Source organism: Bufo bufo, chromosome 11 (genome assembly GCF_905171765.1).
Source record: "Bufo bufo chromosome 11, aBufBuf1.1, whole genome shotgun sequence".
Lineage (NCBI taxonomy): Eukaryota > Metazoa > Chordata > Amphibia > Anura > Bufonidae > Bufo > Bufo bufo.
The window spans coordinates 41,520,478-41,542,385 of NC_053399.1; the positions used below are offsets into that span (position 1 = coordinate 41,520,478).

Consider the following 21,908-nt stretch of genomic DNA (forward strand, 5'->3'; position numbering starts at 1 on the left):
GGGTGAGACATGGACTGACAAGGGACACTTCCCCTGCATCAGTGAGGACAAGAGCTATCCTTTTCCTTGTCCAAAGAATACGAGGCCAAACTCACCTTGATTCTGAGTAAGTAAATTGTGGCTGTTAACTAGCCACTTTGTATGCGGTGCTCATTAATTGGTGACCTGTATTGAGTGTCTGTTTATAACTTTTATTTGTAGTTGCCCTTGAATATACATACCGAGTCCCCTGATGATGTCCAGAAGTGACAGAAACATGGCATGTAGGGCGTTATAATTAGGGCTTATTAGGTATACAGACCCATACTGAGGGAAAGGCTCGGTGTGGGGTCGCCCCTGTCGGGGCGGGTGCTCCATTGTGGTAGGCAGGCTTGAGTCCCTATCCCCCTAGGCAGGCAGGAAAGCCACAATAGGGCCTTCCAGGATATATACTGTGCCAATACCACAACAGCACCTGGTCACATTGGTCCGCGGCTAAACCATCGCCAGGACCATCCTTCCCAGTTGGACCCCGCCCAGACGAGGTGAGATCCACCCATCTTTTCTTTTTATTAGTTCTTAACGGAATATGAATATGAATTGATGCAGCGGAGGAATTTATTGTTGTCTTTGTCGTCTCTCACCTAGTGTGACTTAATTTTTTAAATGACCTAGTAAAGGTTACGTTTTAAATAATCCCAGTTTACAAATATTTTTTCTGCATGATTTGGGTGTAACTTTATACCACGTATAACTAACACTAAGAGTGGTATACACAATTTGTTTTATTACTTTACATTTCCCATATGTCTACTTCATGTTTGGATCATTTTGTAAATTACATTTTCTTTTTTTTGGACGTTAGAAGGCTTAGAGGTTTAGAAGCAAATCTTAAAATTAAGAAAATTTCCAAAACCCAATATTTAAAGACCAGTTCAGGTCTGAAGTCACTTTGTGGGGCCTAAATGGCCCCATTTTAGAAACTACACCCCTCAAGGTATTCAAAACTGATTTTACAAACTTTGTTAACCCTTTAGGTGTTTCAAAAAAATTAAAGGAAAATAGAGATGAAATTTCAGAATTTCACTTTTTTGGCAGATTTTCCATTTGAATCCATTTTTTCCAGTAACAAAGCAAGGGTTAACAGCCAAACAAAACTCAATATTTATTACCCTGATTCTGTAGTTTACAGAAACACACCATATGTGGTCGTAAACTGCTGTACGGGCACATGGCAGGGCGCAGAAGGAAAGGAAACCTAGCGTGGACCCATCTATATGAACTTTGGATCTTGACAAAGTTCCAAGTAGAGCTTCAACATGCTACAAGAAGAAATGGGAGTGAGACAAGACATTTTTTGAGCATTCAATTTAATGAAAACAACGAATAAACTGAAACAGGCTGTTTTTCAGCTGATCAAAAGTTTAGGACCACACCTCCGAAAAAAAACGAAACCCCCCCAAAACAGAAATCCAACTTCCAAACATGAACTCAGTAATGAGTAGCTCCGCCGTTATTGTTTATCACTTCAAAAATTAGTTTCGGCATGCTTGATGCAAGCGTTTCCATGAGGTGAGTGGAAAAATTTCTCCAAGTGGTGAAGACGGCCGCACGAAGGCCATCTACTGTCTGGAACTGTTGTCCATTTTTGTAAACTTCCCTTGCCATCCATCCCCAAAGGTTCTCAATTGGATTTAGATCAGGGGAACACGCAGGATGGGCCAAAAGAGTGATGTTATTCTCCTGGAAGAAGTCCCTTGTCCTGCGGGCATTGTGTACTGTAGCGTTGTCCTGATGAAAAACCCAGTCGTTACCACACAGACGAGGGCCCTCAGTCATGAGGAATGCTCTCTGCAACATCTGGACATAGCCAGCGGCCGTTTGACGCCCCTGCACTTCCTGAAGCTCCATTGTTCCACTGAAGGAAAAAGCACCCCAGACCATTATGGCGCCCCCTCCACTGTGGCGCGTAGAAAACATCTCAGGTGGGATCTGCTTGTCATGCCAGTAACGTTGGAAACCATCAGGACCACCAAGGTAAAAAAAATTCTCATCAGAGAATAAAACTTTCTTCCACCTTTGAATGTCCCATGTTTGGTGCTCTTTTGCAAAGTCCAAACGAGCAGTTCTGTGGCGTTCAAGGAGACAAGGTCTTTAAAGACGTTTTTTGTTTTTGAAGCCCTTCAGTCTCAGATGCCGTCTGATGGTTATGGGGCTGCAGTCAGCACCAGTAAGGGCCTTAATTTGGGTCGAGGATCGTCCAGTGTCTTGACGTACAGCCAATTGGATCCTTCGGCTCAGTGCTGCTGAAATTTTTTGGGGTCTTCCACTTTACTTTTTTGTTCCATAACCCTCAGGATCATTTAAGAAATTCCAAATGACTGTCTTACTGCGTCCCACCTCAGCAGCGATGGCGCGCTGTGAGAGACCCTGCTTATGCAGTTCAACAACCCGACCACGTTCAAAAAGGGAGAGTTTTTTTGCCTTTGCCATCACAACGTGTGACTACCTGACAGAAAATGACAATGAATCCACATCTTTGCACATATTTGGCCTTTTAAAGGCATGTGGTCCTAAAATTTGGATCAGCTGAAAAACAGCCTGTTTCAGTTTAAATCGTTATTTTCAATTAATTGAATGCTCAAAAAATGTTTTGTCTTACTCTCATTTCTTCTTGTTGCATGTTGAAGCTCTACTTGGAACCTTGTTAAAATCCAACAATGTAAAATAAGATTTTTTGCCATTTTTCAAGCGGTCTTATACTTTTGATCAGGACTGTACAGTATTTTAGGGTACATATTATTTTTGGTTGCTCTATATTACACTTTGTGAGGTAAGGTAACAAAAAATTGCTGTTTTGGCACCGTTTTTATTTTTTGCTATGTTCATCTGACAGGTTAGATCATGTGCTATTTTTATAGAGCAGATTGTTACGGACAATACCAAAATAGGACTACTTTTTTTGGTTGTTTGTTTCAGTTTTACATAATAAAGCATTTTTGAAAAAAAATATTTTTTTTGTGTCTCCATATTCTGAAAGCCATAGTTTTTTTATTTTTTGGGCGACTGTCTTATGAAGGGGCTCATTTTTTTCGGTATGAGATGATGGCTTGATTAGTACTATTTAAGGGTGCATATGACTTTTTGATCACTTGGTAATACACTTTTTGTGATATAAGGTGACAAAAAATGGCTTTTTTGACACAGTTTTATATTTTTTTTTTTTTTACGGTGTTCACCTGAGGGGTTGGGTCATGTGATATTTCTATACAGCAGGTTGTTACGGATGTGGCAATACCCAATATGTCAACTTTTTTTATTTATTTAAGTTTTACACAATAAATGTTTTAGTGTCTCCATATTCTGAGTGCCATAGCTTTATTTTTTGGACGATTGTCTTAGGTAGAGGCTAATTTTTTGCATAATGAGGTGACTGTTTGATTGGTACTATTTTGGGGGCATATGCCTTTTTGATCGCTTGGTGTTGCATTTTTTGTGATGTAAGGTGACAAAAAAAATGGTTGTTTTTGCAGTTTTTATTTTTTCTATGGAGTTCAGGTGAGGAGGTGGATATTTTTATAGAGCCGGTCGTTACGGATGCGGCAATACCCAATGTGTCTGTTCTTTATTTTTCACAATTTTATGTGTTTTATATATTTTTTTTACTTGAAACTAAAAAAAAAATTATTATAAAAAACACTTTCTTTTACTTTTTTTTTTTTACTTTTTATTTTTGTCCCACTATGGGACTTCGACTTCTGGGGTCTGATCCCCTCTGCAATGCATTATAATACAACCTGTATTGTAATACATTGCATGTCAGCTTTTATGCTGACAGCCTGCCTGTGAGACCCAGACTAAGGGCTGGATCTCACAGGCTTCTGTAGGAGGCAAGCCCCGATGGCTATGGAAAGCATCAGGCTTGCCTTCTCTGCCATCGGGTCCCCGCCACTGCAACGTGGGGACCCGATAGAGATGCGGAGGGCACCTGTACACTCCGCAAATCCTCTGCATGCCGCGGTCAGCTTTGACTGCGACATATAAGGGGTTAATACGCCGGCATTGGTGTCTTCACCGATGCCGGCGTATGCAGCAGGGACCAGGTTGTCAGTGGCTGCTGGGTCCGTGCCGCTGATCGGGCGGGCGCAGCTTTTGCCCCCGCCCGATCAGCCCACCGTACATGTACATCGCTGGTCCTTAAGTCACATTCAGCTATGATGTACATGTACGGCAAGGGTCCTTAAGGGGTTAAGAGTTGTAACACCCATTAGACAGCCAAACAAATATATGGACATGCCATGCCGCAAGTGAGTAGCAGTTCCATGCAACTTTCAAGAAAAGATACTTGGCATACTGCCTAATAGGATTGGTCTTGCTGAGTGCAAACGACCCCTGTCTTGTAGCAATCCGATCTGTCATTTTAGAGAAAATACGACTTTAATTTTATGCTAATGAGGTGCTTGGAGCACCAAGGTGTGGGCCTAACCCCTCTGATCACCACCTCACCTCTGCCTTTCATCCTTAGTGACTCCTTCTCTCCCACACTCTGTCACTGAAGTCTCAAGCATACGCTGGAGAGAGTTCAATCAGCGCATGCGCAGTAGATCTCTTTTGGCTGTCCTTGCCCCTGACATCTGAACTGCATCAATTAAACTCTTGCTGGCGCATGCGTGACATTTCAGAGTCACGCATTGGACCAGTAATTATGCCTTGTCCTGTCAATCAATGGGAGGGAGGGAGTTGAAGCGATGCTAGGTCCAACCCTCGGTGCTCAGAGCACTTCATTAGCATAAAAATAACATTAGTTTTTTTCTGAAATGACAGATTGGATTGCTACAAGACAGGGGTTGGTGCACTCAGCAAGACCAACCCTACCAGGCAGTATGCCTGGTTTACTAGGGTTGATCATGCTGACAGATGCTCATTAACATTTATTATTTAAGATGCATTGGGACAATACTTTTTGTCTGCTGAGATGGGCAGAGCAGGCCCATGCCAGCAAGCTGTATTGCCTCTCCTCCGAGTCCGACACCCAGGACCCGATCAGCTATTTGACGAAGAGGTCATTACACTACATGTCGTCTCCTGTGGAGTAGCGGCCTAGTGTAATTACAAGTACTCGCTCCATTTGTCTCATCATTAAACTTCACTTCCGAGACGGAGTGCAGTGTAATGAATGGAAAGTGGCACTCGCATAGAGCGCCACCTCCTCTTCAAACAGCTAATCAGCGGGGGTCCCAGGTGTTGGACCTTGCAGACCAGATATTGATGACCTTCTGAGGATAGGTCATCAATATAAATCGCTGCACACCCCCTTCTGTAATAATATGTACAAATTACACTGTTTGTGCTAAATCGGGAAAATAGATTGCTCCTATTAAGGATATTCATTTGTAAATCCAATATTGATTTTATATTTGCTTTCATATTACACTGCTCCTTACTGCTAGCGGCCTAATATAACGGAGCCAGTAATAGTAATTACTCTGCCATGCAGTCAGGCAGGAATTATACCATTATAAAGCACAGCCATACTGGTACACATCTGCAGAGAGTCTGCCATCTGTAATACAGTGACTACAAAGTGCATTTGTGCATAATATCTCAGAGCTTTTAAGCCTACCCTGGGTTATATATATACGGATAGACACATCTGTAGTAAAAGATTTTTTTTTTAAATCCTAAATCCTGAACCCATTTTGTTTAAAGCTCGATCTTGGCCTATAACTCATACACTTGTGTTTATAGACAACTCAAGCTTATAACATAAACCTTTTAAATATTGAGCTTCAGACGTTTTCCTCTGGTGCTCCAAGGGTTATGTCCTCTGCTTCCAAAAGCTGAAACGCCACATTTTAATGACGCTTTCAATGACTATTTATGAATGCTATGGAAAGTTTGTGCAATGCTGTAATAATATATGGCGGTGTGTGCTGTGATACCTTAGCAGTGGCATAGGTCACATCTGTAAGGGGTCACTTGTAAACGCCCGCCTTATGGCAAAGGAGAGAAATAAGTCTATTTATTTACAACCTTCAAGCTGTCAATCTGTCTCATGACTGTCTTGCGGCCGTCTGCCAGGTAAAGATTGAGCACTCATATAAACTCTTCACGCAGCAAGCAATGACCTAATGCATTACATATGTTTTCTTAGAAGAGGTTTTTCGCAACACGTGCGGTAATGTTAGCATGGCCAGCTTTATCTGCTAACTGCCTAGGGCATTTAAAAGAACTTAAAGAAATTACAGTGCCTTGAAAATGTATTCATACCCCCTGAATTTTTCCACATTTTATCATGTTACACCCACAAACTTAATGTATTTTATTGGGATTCTATGTGATAGACCAAAACAAAGTATCAAGTATGTGTGAAGTGGAAAAAAAATGATACATGGTTTTCAAAATTTTTAATAAATAAAAATGGAAAGTGTGGCGTGCATTTGTATTCAGCCCCCCTTAGTTAATACTTTGTAGGACCACCTTTCGCTGCAATTACAGCTGCAAGTTTTTGGGGGTATGTTCCTGCAAGCTTTGCAGATCTAGAGGCTGAGTCAGATTGGATGGAACAGCAATTTTCAAATCTTGCTACAGATTCTCAATAGGATTAAGGTCCAGACTTTCACTGGGCCATTCTAGCATGTGAATATGCTTTGACCTAAACCATCCCATTGTGGCTCTGGCTGTATGTTTAGGGTCATTGTCCTGCTGGAAGGTGAACCTCCGTTCCAGTCTCAAGTCTTTTGCAGCCTCAACCAGGTTTTCCTCCAGGATAGTCCTGTATTTAGCTTCATCCATCTTCCCATCAACTGGTCACTGTTGAAGTATATGTGACCACTGCAGCCAATCACTGCCATATACCGCTGAGTATAAGTAAAAGATAAAAGAAAAAAATTGGAGTGGATGAATGGGAAAGGAAAATGGGGAAGGAAATGAAGGGAAGGGATAGGTAGAGCGCCAAAGGAGAACTAAAAATGAACGCGGAGACACCAGGTCGTGGTTTACTCATTACAGTACAAGGCAGCTACCCACTTCGAAAAAGCAGAACACAGGGACACTAATTAGTGTACCACATGCAAAAGAGACAAATAACGGTATAGTGAGGCGCCAATTGCACGTAACTAATAGAGGAGAGAGTAGATATATAAATACAGGGAGTGCAGAATTATTAGGCAAGTTGTATTTTTGAGGATTAATTTTATTATTGAACAACAACCATGTTCTCAATGAACCCAAAAAACTCATTAATATCAAAGCTGAATATTTTTGGAAGTAGTTTTTAGTTTGTTTTTAGTTTTAGCTATTTTAGGGGGATATCTGTGTGTGCAGGTGACTATTACTGTGCATAATTATTAGGCAACTTAACAAAAAACAAATATATACCCATTTCAATTATTTATTTTTACCAGTGAAACCAATATAACATCTCAACATTCACAAATATACATTTCTGACATTCAAAAACAAAACAAAAACAAATCAGTGACCAATATAGCCACCTTTCTTTGCAAGGACACTCAAAAGCCTGCCATCCATGGATTCTGTCAGTGTTTTGATCTGTTCACCATCAACATTGCGTGCAGCAGCAACCACAGCCTCCCAGACACTGTTCAGAGAGGTGTACTGTTTTCCCTCCTTGTAAATCTCACATTTGATGATGGACCACAGGTTCTCAATGGGGTTCAGATCAGGTGAACAAGGAGGCCATGTCATTAGATTTTCTTCTTTTATACCCTTTCTTGCCAGCCACGCTGTGGAGTACTTGGACGCGTGTGATGGAGCATTGTCCTGCATGAAAATCATGTTTTTCTTGAAGGATGCAGACTTCTTCCTGTACCACTGCTTGAAGAAGGTGTCTTCCAGAAACCGGCAGTAGGACTGGGAGTTGAGCTTGACTCCATCCTCAACCCGAAAAGGTCCCACAAGCTCATCTTTGATGATACCAGCCCAAACCAGTACTCCACCTCCACCTTGCTGGCGTCTGAGTCGGACTGGAGCTCTCTGCCCTTTACCAATCCAGCCACGGGCCCATCCTTCTGGCCCATCAAGACTCACTCTCATTTCATCAGTCCATAAAACCTTAGAAAAATCAGTCTTGAGATATTTCTTGGCCCAGTCTTGACGTTTCAGCTTGTGTGTCTTGTTCAGTGGTGGTCGTCTTTCAGCCTTTCTTACCTTGGCCATGTCTCTGAGTATTGCACACCTTGTGCTTTTGGGCACTCCAGTGATGTTGCAGCTCTGAAATATGGCCAAACTGGTGGCAAGTGGCATCTTGGCAGCTGCACGCTTGACTTTTCTCAGTTCATGGGCAGTTATTTTGCGCCTTGGTTTTTCCACACGCTTCTTGCGACCCTGTTGACTATTTTGAATGAAACGCTTGATTGTTCGATGATCACGCTTCAGAAGCTTTGCAATTTTAAGAGTGCTGCATCCCTCTGCAAGATATCTCACTATTTTTGACTTTTCTGAGCCTGTCAAGTCCTTCTTTTGACCCATTTTGCCAAAGGAAAGGAAGTTGCCTAATAATTATGCACACCTAATATAGGGTGTTGATGTCATTAGACCACACCCCTTCTCATTACAGAGATGCACATCACCTAATATGCTTAATTGGTAGTAGGCTTTCGAGCCTATACAGCTTGGAGTAAGACAACATGCATAAAGAGGATGATGTGGTCAAAATACTCATTTGCCTAATAATTCTGCACGCAGTGTATAGAGAAGAAGTAGAACAGCTCAAATGGCAAATATACCAGTAATCAAGTATGGAAGCTGTATTAAAACATGCCATACAGTGTAAACACAATTAAAAACCGAGTTAAGGGACTTACTTCACCGGGGAGGAGGATGAACAGGAGAAGCTCAAGACACCTATCCTCCTTGCCTCCCTCGCCGAGGTCGCCTGTAAGATGGATACACACCCCGTCCTCGCGATGGAAGTAAACTTGAGGACTTCAAACCAAGGATGCTTGTTTTTATTCTTATTAATATACCGCTGAGAACAGTGACTGGTTGCAGCAGTCACATTCCGTACACCTACACATCATTGCTGTACTCTGTATACAAACAGCGGAAGAAGGTCTGAACCATCAGCACAGAGAATAATAGTGAAGAAAGAAGTGAGTATGCAATAAGGTAGTGATTTTTGTTTATAGCTACTTTACCCAGTAGTCGAAAATACGTTCTGATTCTTATCTTCAAAACTGGATTCTGTCAGGTTTTTAAAAATCCCCATAGTAATTCATCTATTTATTTTCTGTGTATCATATTTGAGTCATTCCCAAATTTTTCCTTCATTCATAACCTCACTTATCTATCTAACATTTATTTTCAACAAGTTGCAAATTCTTCCAAGTTTACAAACATTCAAATGACAATTACTCCACTTTGAAGTAAATTCATAGGAGATAATAGTATTTTTTTATCTTTTCAACCTTGTCCAGCTTTTGAGTAGCAGAGCACATGTTGTGAAAGCAAAGTCATTTACTATAACAGTTTCCCTGATTGAAGCACTTCTTATAAAATTGCCATTTTTCCTGTAATTTCCTGCATTAAATATGTAAGGAACAGAGTCAATTACTCAAATAATTTAATTGGGATACTGAATAATACAAACTAAAATTAGGTAAAGATACACCACCATTTTTGATAAGTGACACGAACATTGTTATATCAGTATGAATAAGCCAGAGCAACTGGAATTCTTGTATTTTGTTCTTGAAGGTGTTTCACTAGTCATCCAATTGGCTTTCTGAATTAGAATGGCTTGTACGAAAAATCTCTGCCATTAAATACTGGTGACTTATGCTTCAGCTTTGGACGCGTTGATTGTACTTTCATGACTGAAGCTATTAGGTTTGATTAAACTGCCTCAGGGGAGGTGTTTGAACAGCATTTTAAGTGGCAGACAATAGATGTTGCATCCCTCCACTTCTATTCAGCCTTGGTTTCTCCAAGTTACCATAGATGGCTTCTTTCACACCTCATTTGAACCAGTCCTCCTTTCTGTTTAAGGTGCAAACCTCGCTGTCATCAAACAAGTGTCCTTTGTCCTTAAGATGTAGGTGCACAGCTGAGTCCTGACCACAGATGTAGGCTAATATGTAGCTGCTGTTTTGTAGCGAAACATCTTCAAGGGAAGAAAAATACAAGTCCAGTTGCTCTGACTTCTGACTACTGATGTACCATGACCTAGATGAATGAGAACGTAAACAGGTGGTTGTCTTGGACGTTGTAATGTCATGTAGACCTTGTATGGATCCAAATCTTCAATTATGATATGTACTATCTTCTGGTACATGGAGTCATACATCTATCTGGTGAACTGGATCAAAGCAAAGTCTTCAAGACAACACTGTACCTGATGCTTAAAAGAGATTCTTTGATATTGACCCCTAATACCATGCTGTATTCTCCCCAACCTATCCAAAACAAATACCTGCATATTTCAGGGACACTGATGGTCCACCATGCCTAATTTATCAAGACTTGGACAGAAGGGTTCCTTGCTCTTCGTAGAAACTAATTTTAATTTTGTAAACTTGCTAACGCTGCTAAAATTAAACATGACAAATTATGAACACCAAGGTCACTTTTTGGGGGAAAGGGGGCAATTTTAAGGTACAGTGTGTATTATCCAGCTACCTACAGAAATAATGTTATATCAAGATTTACTTACTTAGCATAAATCTCCAAAATATCCCACAGCTCCGCACAGAGTAGTCTGTACTCTGTCCTCTCGCTGTGATCTCATATGACATTCCATCTAATGGAGCAAGCATAAATATTTAATGGTGGTGAATAATGGCGTTTTATTAAGGCCTTTCGCTTTTTATAGCAGCACGGTAGTGTTTGCAGCATAATGCAGGGTTGTGTTATAGTATGAATAGAACAGCGCTGTTATAAGTAAATATACTGATTGTATAGAATACAGGTATGCTGGGCTGCCATGCCGCTTGAGTAATGTGTGTAAGTTGGCTTGAAATCTATCTGGACCATATCCAAGCAACTATGTCCTCTCATAACTCACCTGCCTTCTCCTTTTATGGATAAAGGGACATGTCACTCGAAATACGTTCCCTTGGTCTCATAACTAATTAATTCTGTCTGAGAAGCAGAAGCTTTCTCCAGTTACAATAATGACGCCAAGACTTGGACTGGCAGCCAGTACATGGAGAGGGCCAACGCGAGCCTTTCTGGGGCTATGCCTATCTGTCATACAGCCAAAACCTAGCTGAACTGTACAGCTGCTTGTAGAACAGAACTGAGAAGTGTATGGCTAATATAGAGCACTGCTGTCCGGCTGTCACATAAGGTACAGAGCTGATATTCTCACACATAGACCACTGGCTTCTATACACAATTGTGCTACTTTATTCATACAGTTTGATAAGAAATGGCAAATCTCAACATCTTCTCAGAGGAAACTTTCGACAGACTCGAATAACTTTTTGCAACTGAGGCATGCTTAAAAAGGTCTTTTTAATCAACGGAATTCAACTAACATAAACTGCAATAAAATGCAAACAAATAGGTTTTCAAAGCAAACATGACAGATAGGTTCAATCATAGTGCAGTTCGCTAACACTGCAAAAATGGGGTGGGAGCATAGATCCAACAGTTTTTTGCACACAATTTTTGATGTCACTAGGGAATTAATGTAACGCAATTTAGAGTATATAAATATACACTACCAGTAAAGTCAAAAGGTTGGAGGCCTGGCACAAATTTTGGTTTGCCGCTTCAATATTTATGGTAGCAATTAGCATTAACTCTAGATTATGTGATCAGATGAATTGCAATTAATTGCTAAATCATTCCTTGCCATGAAAATGTATTTAATTCCAAAAATTCTATTTCCACTGCATTTCACAAAATGACCTGCTAACATTATTTCAGTGATCTTGTTGTTAGCTCAGGATTAAGTCTTAACGTGACAAGCCAGCTAAAATCACTTTGTCATGCTGATTGAATCAGAAGAACAGACTGGTTGATTTTAAATGGGGAGTGTTTGAAATCATTGTCTTCCTCTGTTAACTATGGTTACCTCCAAAGAAACATGTGCAGTCATCATTGCTTTGCATCAAAAGGACTTCACAGGCAAGGACATTGCTGCTTGTAAGATTGCACCTCAATCACCCATTTATCGGATCATTAAGAACTTCGAAGAGAGAGATTCAAGGCACCTAAGAAAGACCGGCAAGCGCCAGAACAGTGTGCTAAAGAGGATTCAGCTACGGGATCGGGTCACCACCAGTGCAGAGTTTGCTCAGGAATGATAGCAGGCAGGTGTGAGCGCATCTGCACGCACAGTGAGACAAAGGTTTTTGGCAGATGGCCTGGTGTCAAGAAGGACAGCAAAAAAGCCACTTCTCTTCAAGAAAAACTTCAAGGACAGACTGATATTCTCACCTGCAGGAAGTAAAGGGATTGGACTGCAGAGGACTGGGGTCAAGTTAATTTCTCTGATAAAGCCCCCTTGAGACCATTTGGGACATCTGGAAAAGTAATTGGTCCCAGGATGCTTTATTGACTCACCTTTTTTTTCTCTGGACATTCATGTGTGAGGTTGCTTTTCATCCTAGGGAGTGGGCTCACTCACAATTTTGTCTAAGAACACTGCCATGAATAAAGAATGGTTTCAAAACATCCAGCAAGAGCAACTTCTCCCAACTATCCAGGAGCAAAGTGGTGATGAACAATGCTTTTCCCTGCATAATGGAGCACTGTGTCAAAAGGCAAGTGTGATAACTAAGTGGTTCGGTGAACAAAACTATATTAGGTCCATGGTCAGGAAACTCCCTAGATATCAATGACATTCAGAACCTTTGCTTAATCCTCACAAAAGCAGGTGGACAAACGAAAAACACAGAAATTGTGATAAACTCTAAGCACGGATTAGACAAGAATGGGTTGCCATCAGTCAGGATTTGGCCCAGAAGCTGATATCCAGCATGCCAGGCCAAACTGTGGAAGTCTTGAAAAAGAAGAGTCAACACTGGAAATATTCAATCTTTGCATAAACTTGATGTATTTGTCAAGGAAAGTTAATTTATAAAATGCATATAGTTGTACTTCAGTATACCATAAAAACATCTGACAAAGAGATCCAAAAACAATGAAGCAGCAAACTATTTGAAAAACAAAATTTGTGTCAGGCTCAAAACTTTCAGCCACGACTGTGTATATATAAAAAAAGAAATAGATGAATGCAGCGCTCACCTGCGTTGATTGCTGTAGAAGCAAGGACGCAGCCTGGACTCGGCCATACAAATGCTCAAATAGAAACAATGACGTCAGGCTTCTTGAAATGCTAAATTCTTTATTTCATGCGGTAAAATCCAGTTGCAAGATTAGGTATACAGTCTATGTGTTTCAGACCATACAATCTCGGTCCTTACTCATAACATGAGTGAGGACCAAGATTGTGTGGTCCAAAACGCGTAGACTGTATAACTGATCTTACAACTGGATTTTACCGCATGAAAAAGAATTTAGCATTTTCGGAAGCTGGACTTTATCGTTACTATTTGAACGACTGTGTATATTATATATATATATATACAGTGTATGTATGTGTGTATGTATATATATATATATATATTACATATAAGTATGTACTTCATATACTTACACTGAAAAATGGGAGTGAGGTCACTGCACATAAATATTTATAGTTTTATCATAGTACTTGGATAATGCCCACAATGATATTACCCTGCACAGATAATGAACACTCTTATGTCACAGTTTAGGGATAAAATACTGTGATGTCATGAAACAGATACAATGCAGAGATAATACACAAAGTGATGTCACAAAACAGTAGTAACAAATCCAGTGATGTCACAGCATATGCACAATAACGCTGAAGTCATAGGAAAGGGTTATTGCCCATTGTGATGTCACAAAACAGTTAATGGTGTCATAGGATAGTCAAACAGCATCATAATGAAAGGATAATGTCTGCAGTGATGTCACGTTCCAGGTGTAATAAACCCAATGATACAAATGTGGTAAATGCACTTAGGGCGGTGTACAGGAAATAAGGAGTCATTGTCACCAGGAATGTTCGTTCCCGACAATCTGCCCGTGTAAAGGTGCAGCAGGTCACCCGATGTACTATATTATTTCTACAACATGTAGATCCCATGCAGCACTGTATTTCATTTATTCATTAATACGTTACAAATCCCTAATTGAAAAATATCAAATTGCTTTGCAGAGAAAATAAACTCCTGTGACCAGGAGAGGCAAAGTGCTCTGGAAGAGGCCAGAGAAAATCCAAGGGAGGGAATTGTGATTCCCGAGTGTGCACCAGGAGGTCTCTACAAACCAGTACAGTGTCACCAGTCCACTGGTTATTGCTGGTGCGTTTTAGTAGACACAGGTCGCCCATTACCTGGAACGTCGACACGGTAAGGTATTTTTCACCCACTGTTCTCAAATGTGATAACGACAAAAGCTATTAAAATCGATATTTATAATTTATCACAGATATGAAACTCCAGTGTGTGAAAGTGATGCAAGGTGGAAAAATACAGACGCCGAGGATCCATTTAAGGACAGAGAGTTACCAGGTTTGGAGTCTTTTGTGTTGAGTACACCCCTCTAATTATCCTACTTTTGGGGAAAGCCACAGAAGTCTGCAAGAGAAACAATGCTCTGAAAAGGAAGAATATTCTCTGCAGCGCCACCTCTATGTAGCTTTTCTATAACCCATACTTTGTAGTTTTTATGCATTTTTTCTTTCAGCCAAAACTGGTAATGTATTTGTGACAACGGTGGTCTGTAGCTGTCAGCATCTCCCTGTTGCCTATGAGCACGGCCACCAGAATGTTCACCTGAATACCCCCCGCTTCAGAAGCCGCACTTGCCAGCATCTCCATGCTCTTTCCTGGGGAGCAGGGCCACTGAACTAGCGCTGCTCCATCCACTCTATGCTGGCTGTGGCCTGCTCCTATGCCTGCAGTGCCTCTGTCTGCCCATAGGGCACACATGCTCCCTCCTATTCTTAAAGGGTCAGCATGGCCTAATCTCCCAAGCCTATTTCTAGCCTTCCTGGGTTATTTTATACCTGAGCAACACGTGTTCTAGTTAGTTAATCCCTGCTAAGGTGCACTATTTCTAAGTTCTGACGTCATGTGCTCATCCTGTGACTGCTTATCAGATCTGACCCCGTGCTGCCTGCCTCAGCCTTTGACCTGATAACCGGACTGAATGAACTCTGCCTGCCCTGACCTTGGCTTGTCCACTGACTTTGATTTTCCTCTTTCCCTGGTGCCAGATAATGACCTGAAATCTAGCCCCAAGCCAAATCTGTTCAGTGACACAGTGGGTCCACACCAGCTTCACAATAGTATCCTTAAAAGAATATGATACTCTTATTAGGCTTTACCAGTGCATTTTGCAAGGAAGAATAAAAAAAAAAAGACTAGCACTAATACTACCACCATGAACTGAGCCCAAGTACGTTTCCAAAAGTTCGTAAGACAACTCATGAGGATATTATGAATCCCTTTTAACTCTTTCATAATTGGTTTTCTATATAGCCTGGCAATGATACAGTGGAACGGTGAGCACTACAATTCATCTCATTTCAGTGCCTAGATATAACTTTAATTTGCCTTGATGGTATATATACTATACAGCTCCTAATTCTGTAACTGATTGTATCATTGTACAAACAATGGGGCAGGAGATGCATCCATACAAATATTAGGGTACTATTTGTAGACGTTCACATGGCATGTATTGCCCTTAGAATCCACCACTCATTGTCGCCAGTAGGAAATCCGTGCTGTAGTTTATACAGCACTGATTTTACAATGTGAAAAAGGGTGGTTATTTTTGTGGAGGAACTGGTTGCCAATCATGGACTAGCCCCATTGAATGAAGTAAATCCATGACATAAGTCAGAGGTTCAAAACATCAGATTTCTGCTGCGGAATCTATAGTGGATCATTCTGATAGAAAACTATGTTGTGTGTACATACCCTCTATCAAACCTGTAGTGGAGCAAAGTTCCACCATCTTTTAACTCTTCAATAATCAAACTGAAATATAAATGCAAGAAAATTAGCTCAGCATCCAATAATTCGGTGATTCTGGCACTTGTTTCCAGCACAGAACTGCAAAATAACTGAATGACAAATATAAGACGGTTAGGTGCAAGTTTGGGTCTCTCACTACCAACTCGGGAACACTGTAGGAGTCATTATTCATAGTCAGCTTTCAGTTCTCTCCAGTTTTACTGCCCTGGTAGAAGTGGTCATGAGAATTGATAAGAGCAAGTACAAGCACACTTTTTTTTTGCAGTGTAGGATACAGATGAATAGAATACATGTACTATGAAAAATTAGTGGATGCTGAGAGAATAAAATACATGTTGCCAGACCACATTTAGGATTCACATTTGGAGGAGATGCAAAAAGAAAAGGCATGGCAATACCAATGTTCAAACCAGTAACAACAGTACATGGCAGCATACCCTAAGGCCTCTTTCACACGAGCGTGTACGGATAAGGTCCGGACGCGTTGCGGCAAACCCGCGCGAGTAGGTACGCAACCGTTGTTCAGTTTTTATTGCGCGGGTGCAATGCGTTTTGCACGCGCATGATAAAAAACTGAATGTGGTACCCAGACCCGAACTTCTTCACAGAAGTTCAGGTTTGAGTTCAAGGTTGTTTAGATGATCTTTTACCATGGTGATGGATCATGTGACGGACCATGTGATGAACGTAGTGACGTCATCAAAGGTCCTATGCCTCACAGAACAAGACAGAAGAGAAGCCGGGCTGCGCGAACAAGTGGATTAAGGTGAGTTAAATTATTATTTTTTAACCCCTCCAGCGCTATTTTACTATGCATTCTGTATTCAGAGTGCTATTATTTTCCCTTATAACCATGTTATAAGGGAAAATAATAATGATAGGGTCCCCATCCAGATTGTCTCCTAGCAACCGTGCGTGAAAATCGCACCGCATCCGCACTTGCTTGCAGATGCTTGCGATTTTCACGCAGCCCTATTCACTTCTATGGGGCCTGCGTTGCGTAGAAAACGCACAAAGAGGAGCATGCTGTGATTTTCACGCAACGCACAAGTGATGCGTGAAAATTACCGCTCATGTGCACAGCCCCATAGAAATAAATGGGTCCGGATTCAGTGCGGGTGCAATGCGTTCAACTAACGCATTGCACCCGCGCGGAAAACTCGCGTGAAAGGGGCCTAAGGCCTGCTAAGTTGTCGACCTGATTCTCTCTTTCTGGACAACTTATCCAAATCCAAAAATTATGGATAACCATAGATTTTGACACATTTCAAAACCATAATGAATTCACGTGATAATTGTTCATAACCCAGGATAGAAATATGAAGGGATTAGCAGCATTTACTGCAAGCTGTAAAATAATGACAATAAGGCCCCTTTCACACGGGCGAGTATTCCGCGCGGATGCGATGCGTGAGTTGAACGCATTGCACCCGCACTGAATACCGATCCATTCATTTCTATGGGGCTGTTCACACGAGCGGTGATTTTCACGCATCACTTGTGCGTTGCGTGAAAATCGCAGCATGCTCTATATTGTGCGTTTTTCACGCAACGCAGGCCCCATAGAAGTGAATGGGGTTGCGTGAAAATCGCAAGCATCCGCAAGCAAGTGCGGATGCGGTGCGATTTTCACGCACGGTTGCTAGGAGACGATCGGGATGGAGACCCGATCATTATTATTTTCCCTTATAACATGGTTATAAGGGAAAATAATAGCATTCTGAATACAGAATGCATAGTAAAATAGCGCTGGAGGGGTTAAATTTATTTATTTCTTTTAATTTAACTCACCTTAATCCACTTGCTCGCGCAGCCCGGCATCTCCTTCTGTCTCCTTTGCTGAACAGGACCTGTGGTGACGTTACTCCGGTCATCACATGATCCATCACATGATCCATCACATGATCTTTTACCATGGTGATGGATCATGTGATGACCGGAGTGACGTCACCACAGGTCCTGTTCAGCAAAGGAGACAGAAGGAGATGCCGGGCTGCGCGATCAAGTGGATTAAGGTGAGTTAAATTATTATATATTTTTTTTTAACCCCTCCAGCACTATTGTACTATGCATTCTGTATTCAGAATGCTATTATTTTCCCTTATAACCATGTTATAAGGGAAAATAATACAATCTACAGAACACCGATCCAAAGCCCGAACTTCTGTGAAGAAGTTCGGGTTTGGGTACCAAACATGCGTGATTTTTCTCACGCGAGTGCAAAACGCATTACAATGTTTTGCACTCGCGCGGAAAAATCGCAGGTGTTCCCGTAACGCACCCGCACATTTTCCGGCAACGCCCGTCTGAAAGAGGCCTAAGGGCTACACGGCGACATGTCGTGCAACAGCAAGTCTCAGAAAAGTTGCGTGACCAGAAACATTTCAGCAATTTGCTGTCACGTAACTATATTAGAGCTGTGAATTGGCAGTAAAGAAACAGCCAAGTCTCATGTGGCACGTGGCGTGCATTGTGGTCTAAGTGTTGGATTTTCTGTGATTGTCGCATCACAGTCGCGGCATGTCGTGTGTCGCACTATGACACCATTGACAATCTTTAGATGCAGTGTTGCACAATTTTCATGTTGCGAGAAGCCCCAGCCTAACCTGCATATGCTTCTCCAGCTTTAGATTAAAAAAAATAAAAAACTTAGACACGTGCCTCCCAAGTGTCCCTCCTTTGGAGGGACAGTCCCTCTTTTAGACCCGTCTAATGTCCCTTTTCATCCTTAAATATCCCTCTTTCTGACCTGGTAAATTAATGCATACTTGTGCATTAATAAACTTACTAAATTTCTCCTTACTAAACTATCTGTATGGTTTCTACCTGTATATTAGGCCATAACTTCACTATTTGGTGCAATTTGGACCTTAAAATATCTATAATCCAATGATTTATCTGCTAATATTCAAATAGATATTGAAGTGCAAGAAAAAAAATAGTGTCCCAGGGGCTCCACATGCTGTAAAGAAATAAAGGATACTTACCTAAACCGATCCCCAGCTGCTGCAGTTCTGATCGAGTCAGTAATTATGCTTTGGGCGGAGTTAGAGGCGTGGCCTAGTATGACAAATAATTGCCGGCATATATTGTCCCTCTTTGCGATTTTCAAAAGTTGAGAGGTATGCAGACAGTTGCAAAATGCTGAAGGTCTCAGTAGGCAACCAATAGACCAGGATCTACTGGTAAATTCCCTGACAGATCCTGAGTTGATCACAATGCCTTAAGGCTACTTTCACACTAGCGTTGTTTTAATCCGGCGTTCAATTCCGACACCGGAACTGCCCGCCGGATCCGGAAAAACGTGTGAAAACGGATTACATTTGAATCCTGATCAGGATTTTGATCACAATGAAAAAATGCATTGGAAAAAACGGATCCGCCATTTAGGGACTTTAACTTTTTTTTCACATTTTTCGGGTTTAACATGCAAAAGCCGGATCCGTTTTGACTGAACACACAGTGCCAGATCCGGCGTTAATGCAAGTCAATGGGAAAAAGGCCTGATCCGGCGTTCAGTCAAAGTGTTCAGGCTTTTTGGCCGGAGGTAAAAATACTGCATGCTACGTTTTTCTGAAAAGCCTGATCAGTCAAAAAGACTGAACTGAAGACATCCTGATGCATCCTGAAGGACTGACTCTCCATTCAGAATGCATGGGGATAAAACTGATCAGTTCTTTTCCGGATTTGAGTCCCTAGGACGGAACTCAGCGCCGGAAAAGAAAAACGCTAGTGTGAAAGTACCCTAAGCTTTCCTTACACTAGAGATTTCAGTTTTCTAAATGGTTAGACTTTCACGGTTGGTGTGTGAACGTTCTGAATGATGGCACCAGAATTTCAAATGACAAGTAGGTGACCTGGGATTCTGCTTGGATCTGTGCTTCTATAAATGGGGGTGCAAATCTGTTGTTTCGCATAAAGAAGTTTACAAGTGTTACCAACAACTTCGTCTGACAACCACCAAAAAACATCCAACATGTCAGGTCAGATTTTTCACACCGGTCACTATGAGGACTTCTCGTTTTGCTTCTGTTGTCACGTTGACTTACGCATCCTTGCCTCCTATCTGCCAATAAATACATTCTTTTCTGAGAAGATGTTAATATGCTGCAAATATTCTATGTTTTTCTGTCAAAGTCACAATACTTTTCAAATAGTGAGCGCCTTGTATAAGGCCTAAACATGGTCGATTCTCTTCCATGGTAAAGCTTTAGTAACTTCTATACTACTACAGCAGATCTGTACCTCCGCAAGACTCCCTCCCCCACCCTAAGGGCTCGCGTATACACCAACAACATGTGCATGGGTTCTGCACTTGAAGTGCCTAGGGGTCTGTATTACCATCTGGGAGTCATTGTATTCTCTTCTAGGACCAAGGCTTCTATTCTAAAAATATATTTCTGCATATCATGGATTTACATAGACAGAACCTGCGTGTAAAATCCATGGTACAATATAGACCCATGGCAGTCTAGGGGGCACCATATTCGGCATCAGTAATACATGGAGCCAGGTGTTGACATTCAACTGTCCACACTTTTTTATGCTATTGCTTTAGTTTTCACACACCTTTAGTGAAGTTAGCCCTGTTTTAAGGCAAGTTTGTGTAAGATCTATGCAGGAGGTTAAAATAAAATAGGTGAGGACAGAGCTGTAATTTATAGCATTACTCTCCGCTACATGTCAGCCAGCAGAAATTATACCAAGATTTGGCCTTTTCCCCATTTAGTAGTAAGAATAGAATAAATATAATCTGTAACATTTATATCAGTAGGATAAATTGAGCCGTTACTTTATCTGCACAGTTACTGGCAGTAACATATATAATTGATTTCACAGCCCTTCTCAATCTTGTACATTTCTTCAGTTTGTCTTGGCAAGTCCGACAGTTTTTAACCTCAAACACCTGGAGTCCACGAGTCATTTTGTAAACTCTGCACTGGAGAAAATGTTACTGGAAAAGCTTATTTGGAATAAGAGCGTGTCCATACTGAATTATACATTTCAAGGCCCTGTTGAAGGATAATCCACTGCTTAACTGGGTCATTTGTATTGCTTAAAGCAGCCTTTTAGCTCAGGGTTGGGTGCTAATCGTGTGCATGAACAATACATACTAGGATGGGGTAAAACTAGAAGAACCTGTAAGAGGGTCGTTATTTTGGTGTTTGGCTCTTATATGGTACCCCATTTGAGGGTGGCACAGTAATTGAGAGCTTACAAGAACTGAACTTTGCTCCAGTTGGTGCAGCAAGTTTAATGGTTACAAACAATGGTTGTAGTTTGGCGGTTGCACTCACAACTGGGCGAACTGCTTGGTGGTTACAAGTATTGGCACAAAGCTTGATGGTTGCAGTATCTAAAGGGCACTCTGCTTGGTGGTTACAAGTGAAACACAGAAGGTAGTTACACTCTTCAATAGACAAACAACTTTGCAGCACAGTCTTTGTTACTCTCACAGAGAAAATAACAGGACATATCCTGTCACTAAGTTGGTCTCTGGTCGCACTCACAGGCTAGGACAGCATGGCTACACTTACCTTGATACAACTAGACACTTGGAGGACATACAGGACCTCTGCACCGAACCAGGAGAATGTTAACCAGTGGACCCAAGTAACAGAAGAATTCTGGTATGGTTAGGGCACTGGCAGTGGTCAGCAACCAATTGCAGGATACAAAGGACCTCTCCACTGATCCAGAAATACTCTCTCCAGTGGCCCAAGTAACTGAAGAAGTCTGGTAGGGTCAAGGTACTGCAAGTGGTCCACAAATACTCATCAGGATTTTGAAAGCCTTGTGGGGATTTGCTATGGTAGACAGGTTAGCGGGCGCAGTATTGTCACGGATGTAGTAGGGGAGAACACCAAAAGCCAATAAAGA

General features: G+C 41.4%; 1 protein-coding gene across 3 annotated transcripts in view; it reads left to right on the forward strand.

Annotated features, from left to right (window-relative positions):
* SMOC1 (SPARC related modular calcium binding 1) overlaps window positions 1-21,908 on the forward strand; it is a 190,359-nt gene that overhangs the window by 150,182 nt on the left and 18,269 nt on the right. For all 3 annotated transcript variants that reach the window (XM_040412227.1, XM_040412228.1, XM_040412229.1), the window contains exons 8-9: window positions 14,201-14,393; window positions 14,473-14,555. In XM_040412227.1, coding sequence (XP_040268161.1) covers window positions 14,201-14,393; window positions 14,473-14,555 — 276 coding nt within the window. The remainder of the gene's footprint in view (window positions 1-14,200; window positions 14,394-14,472; window positions 14,556-21,908) is intronic.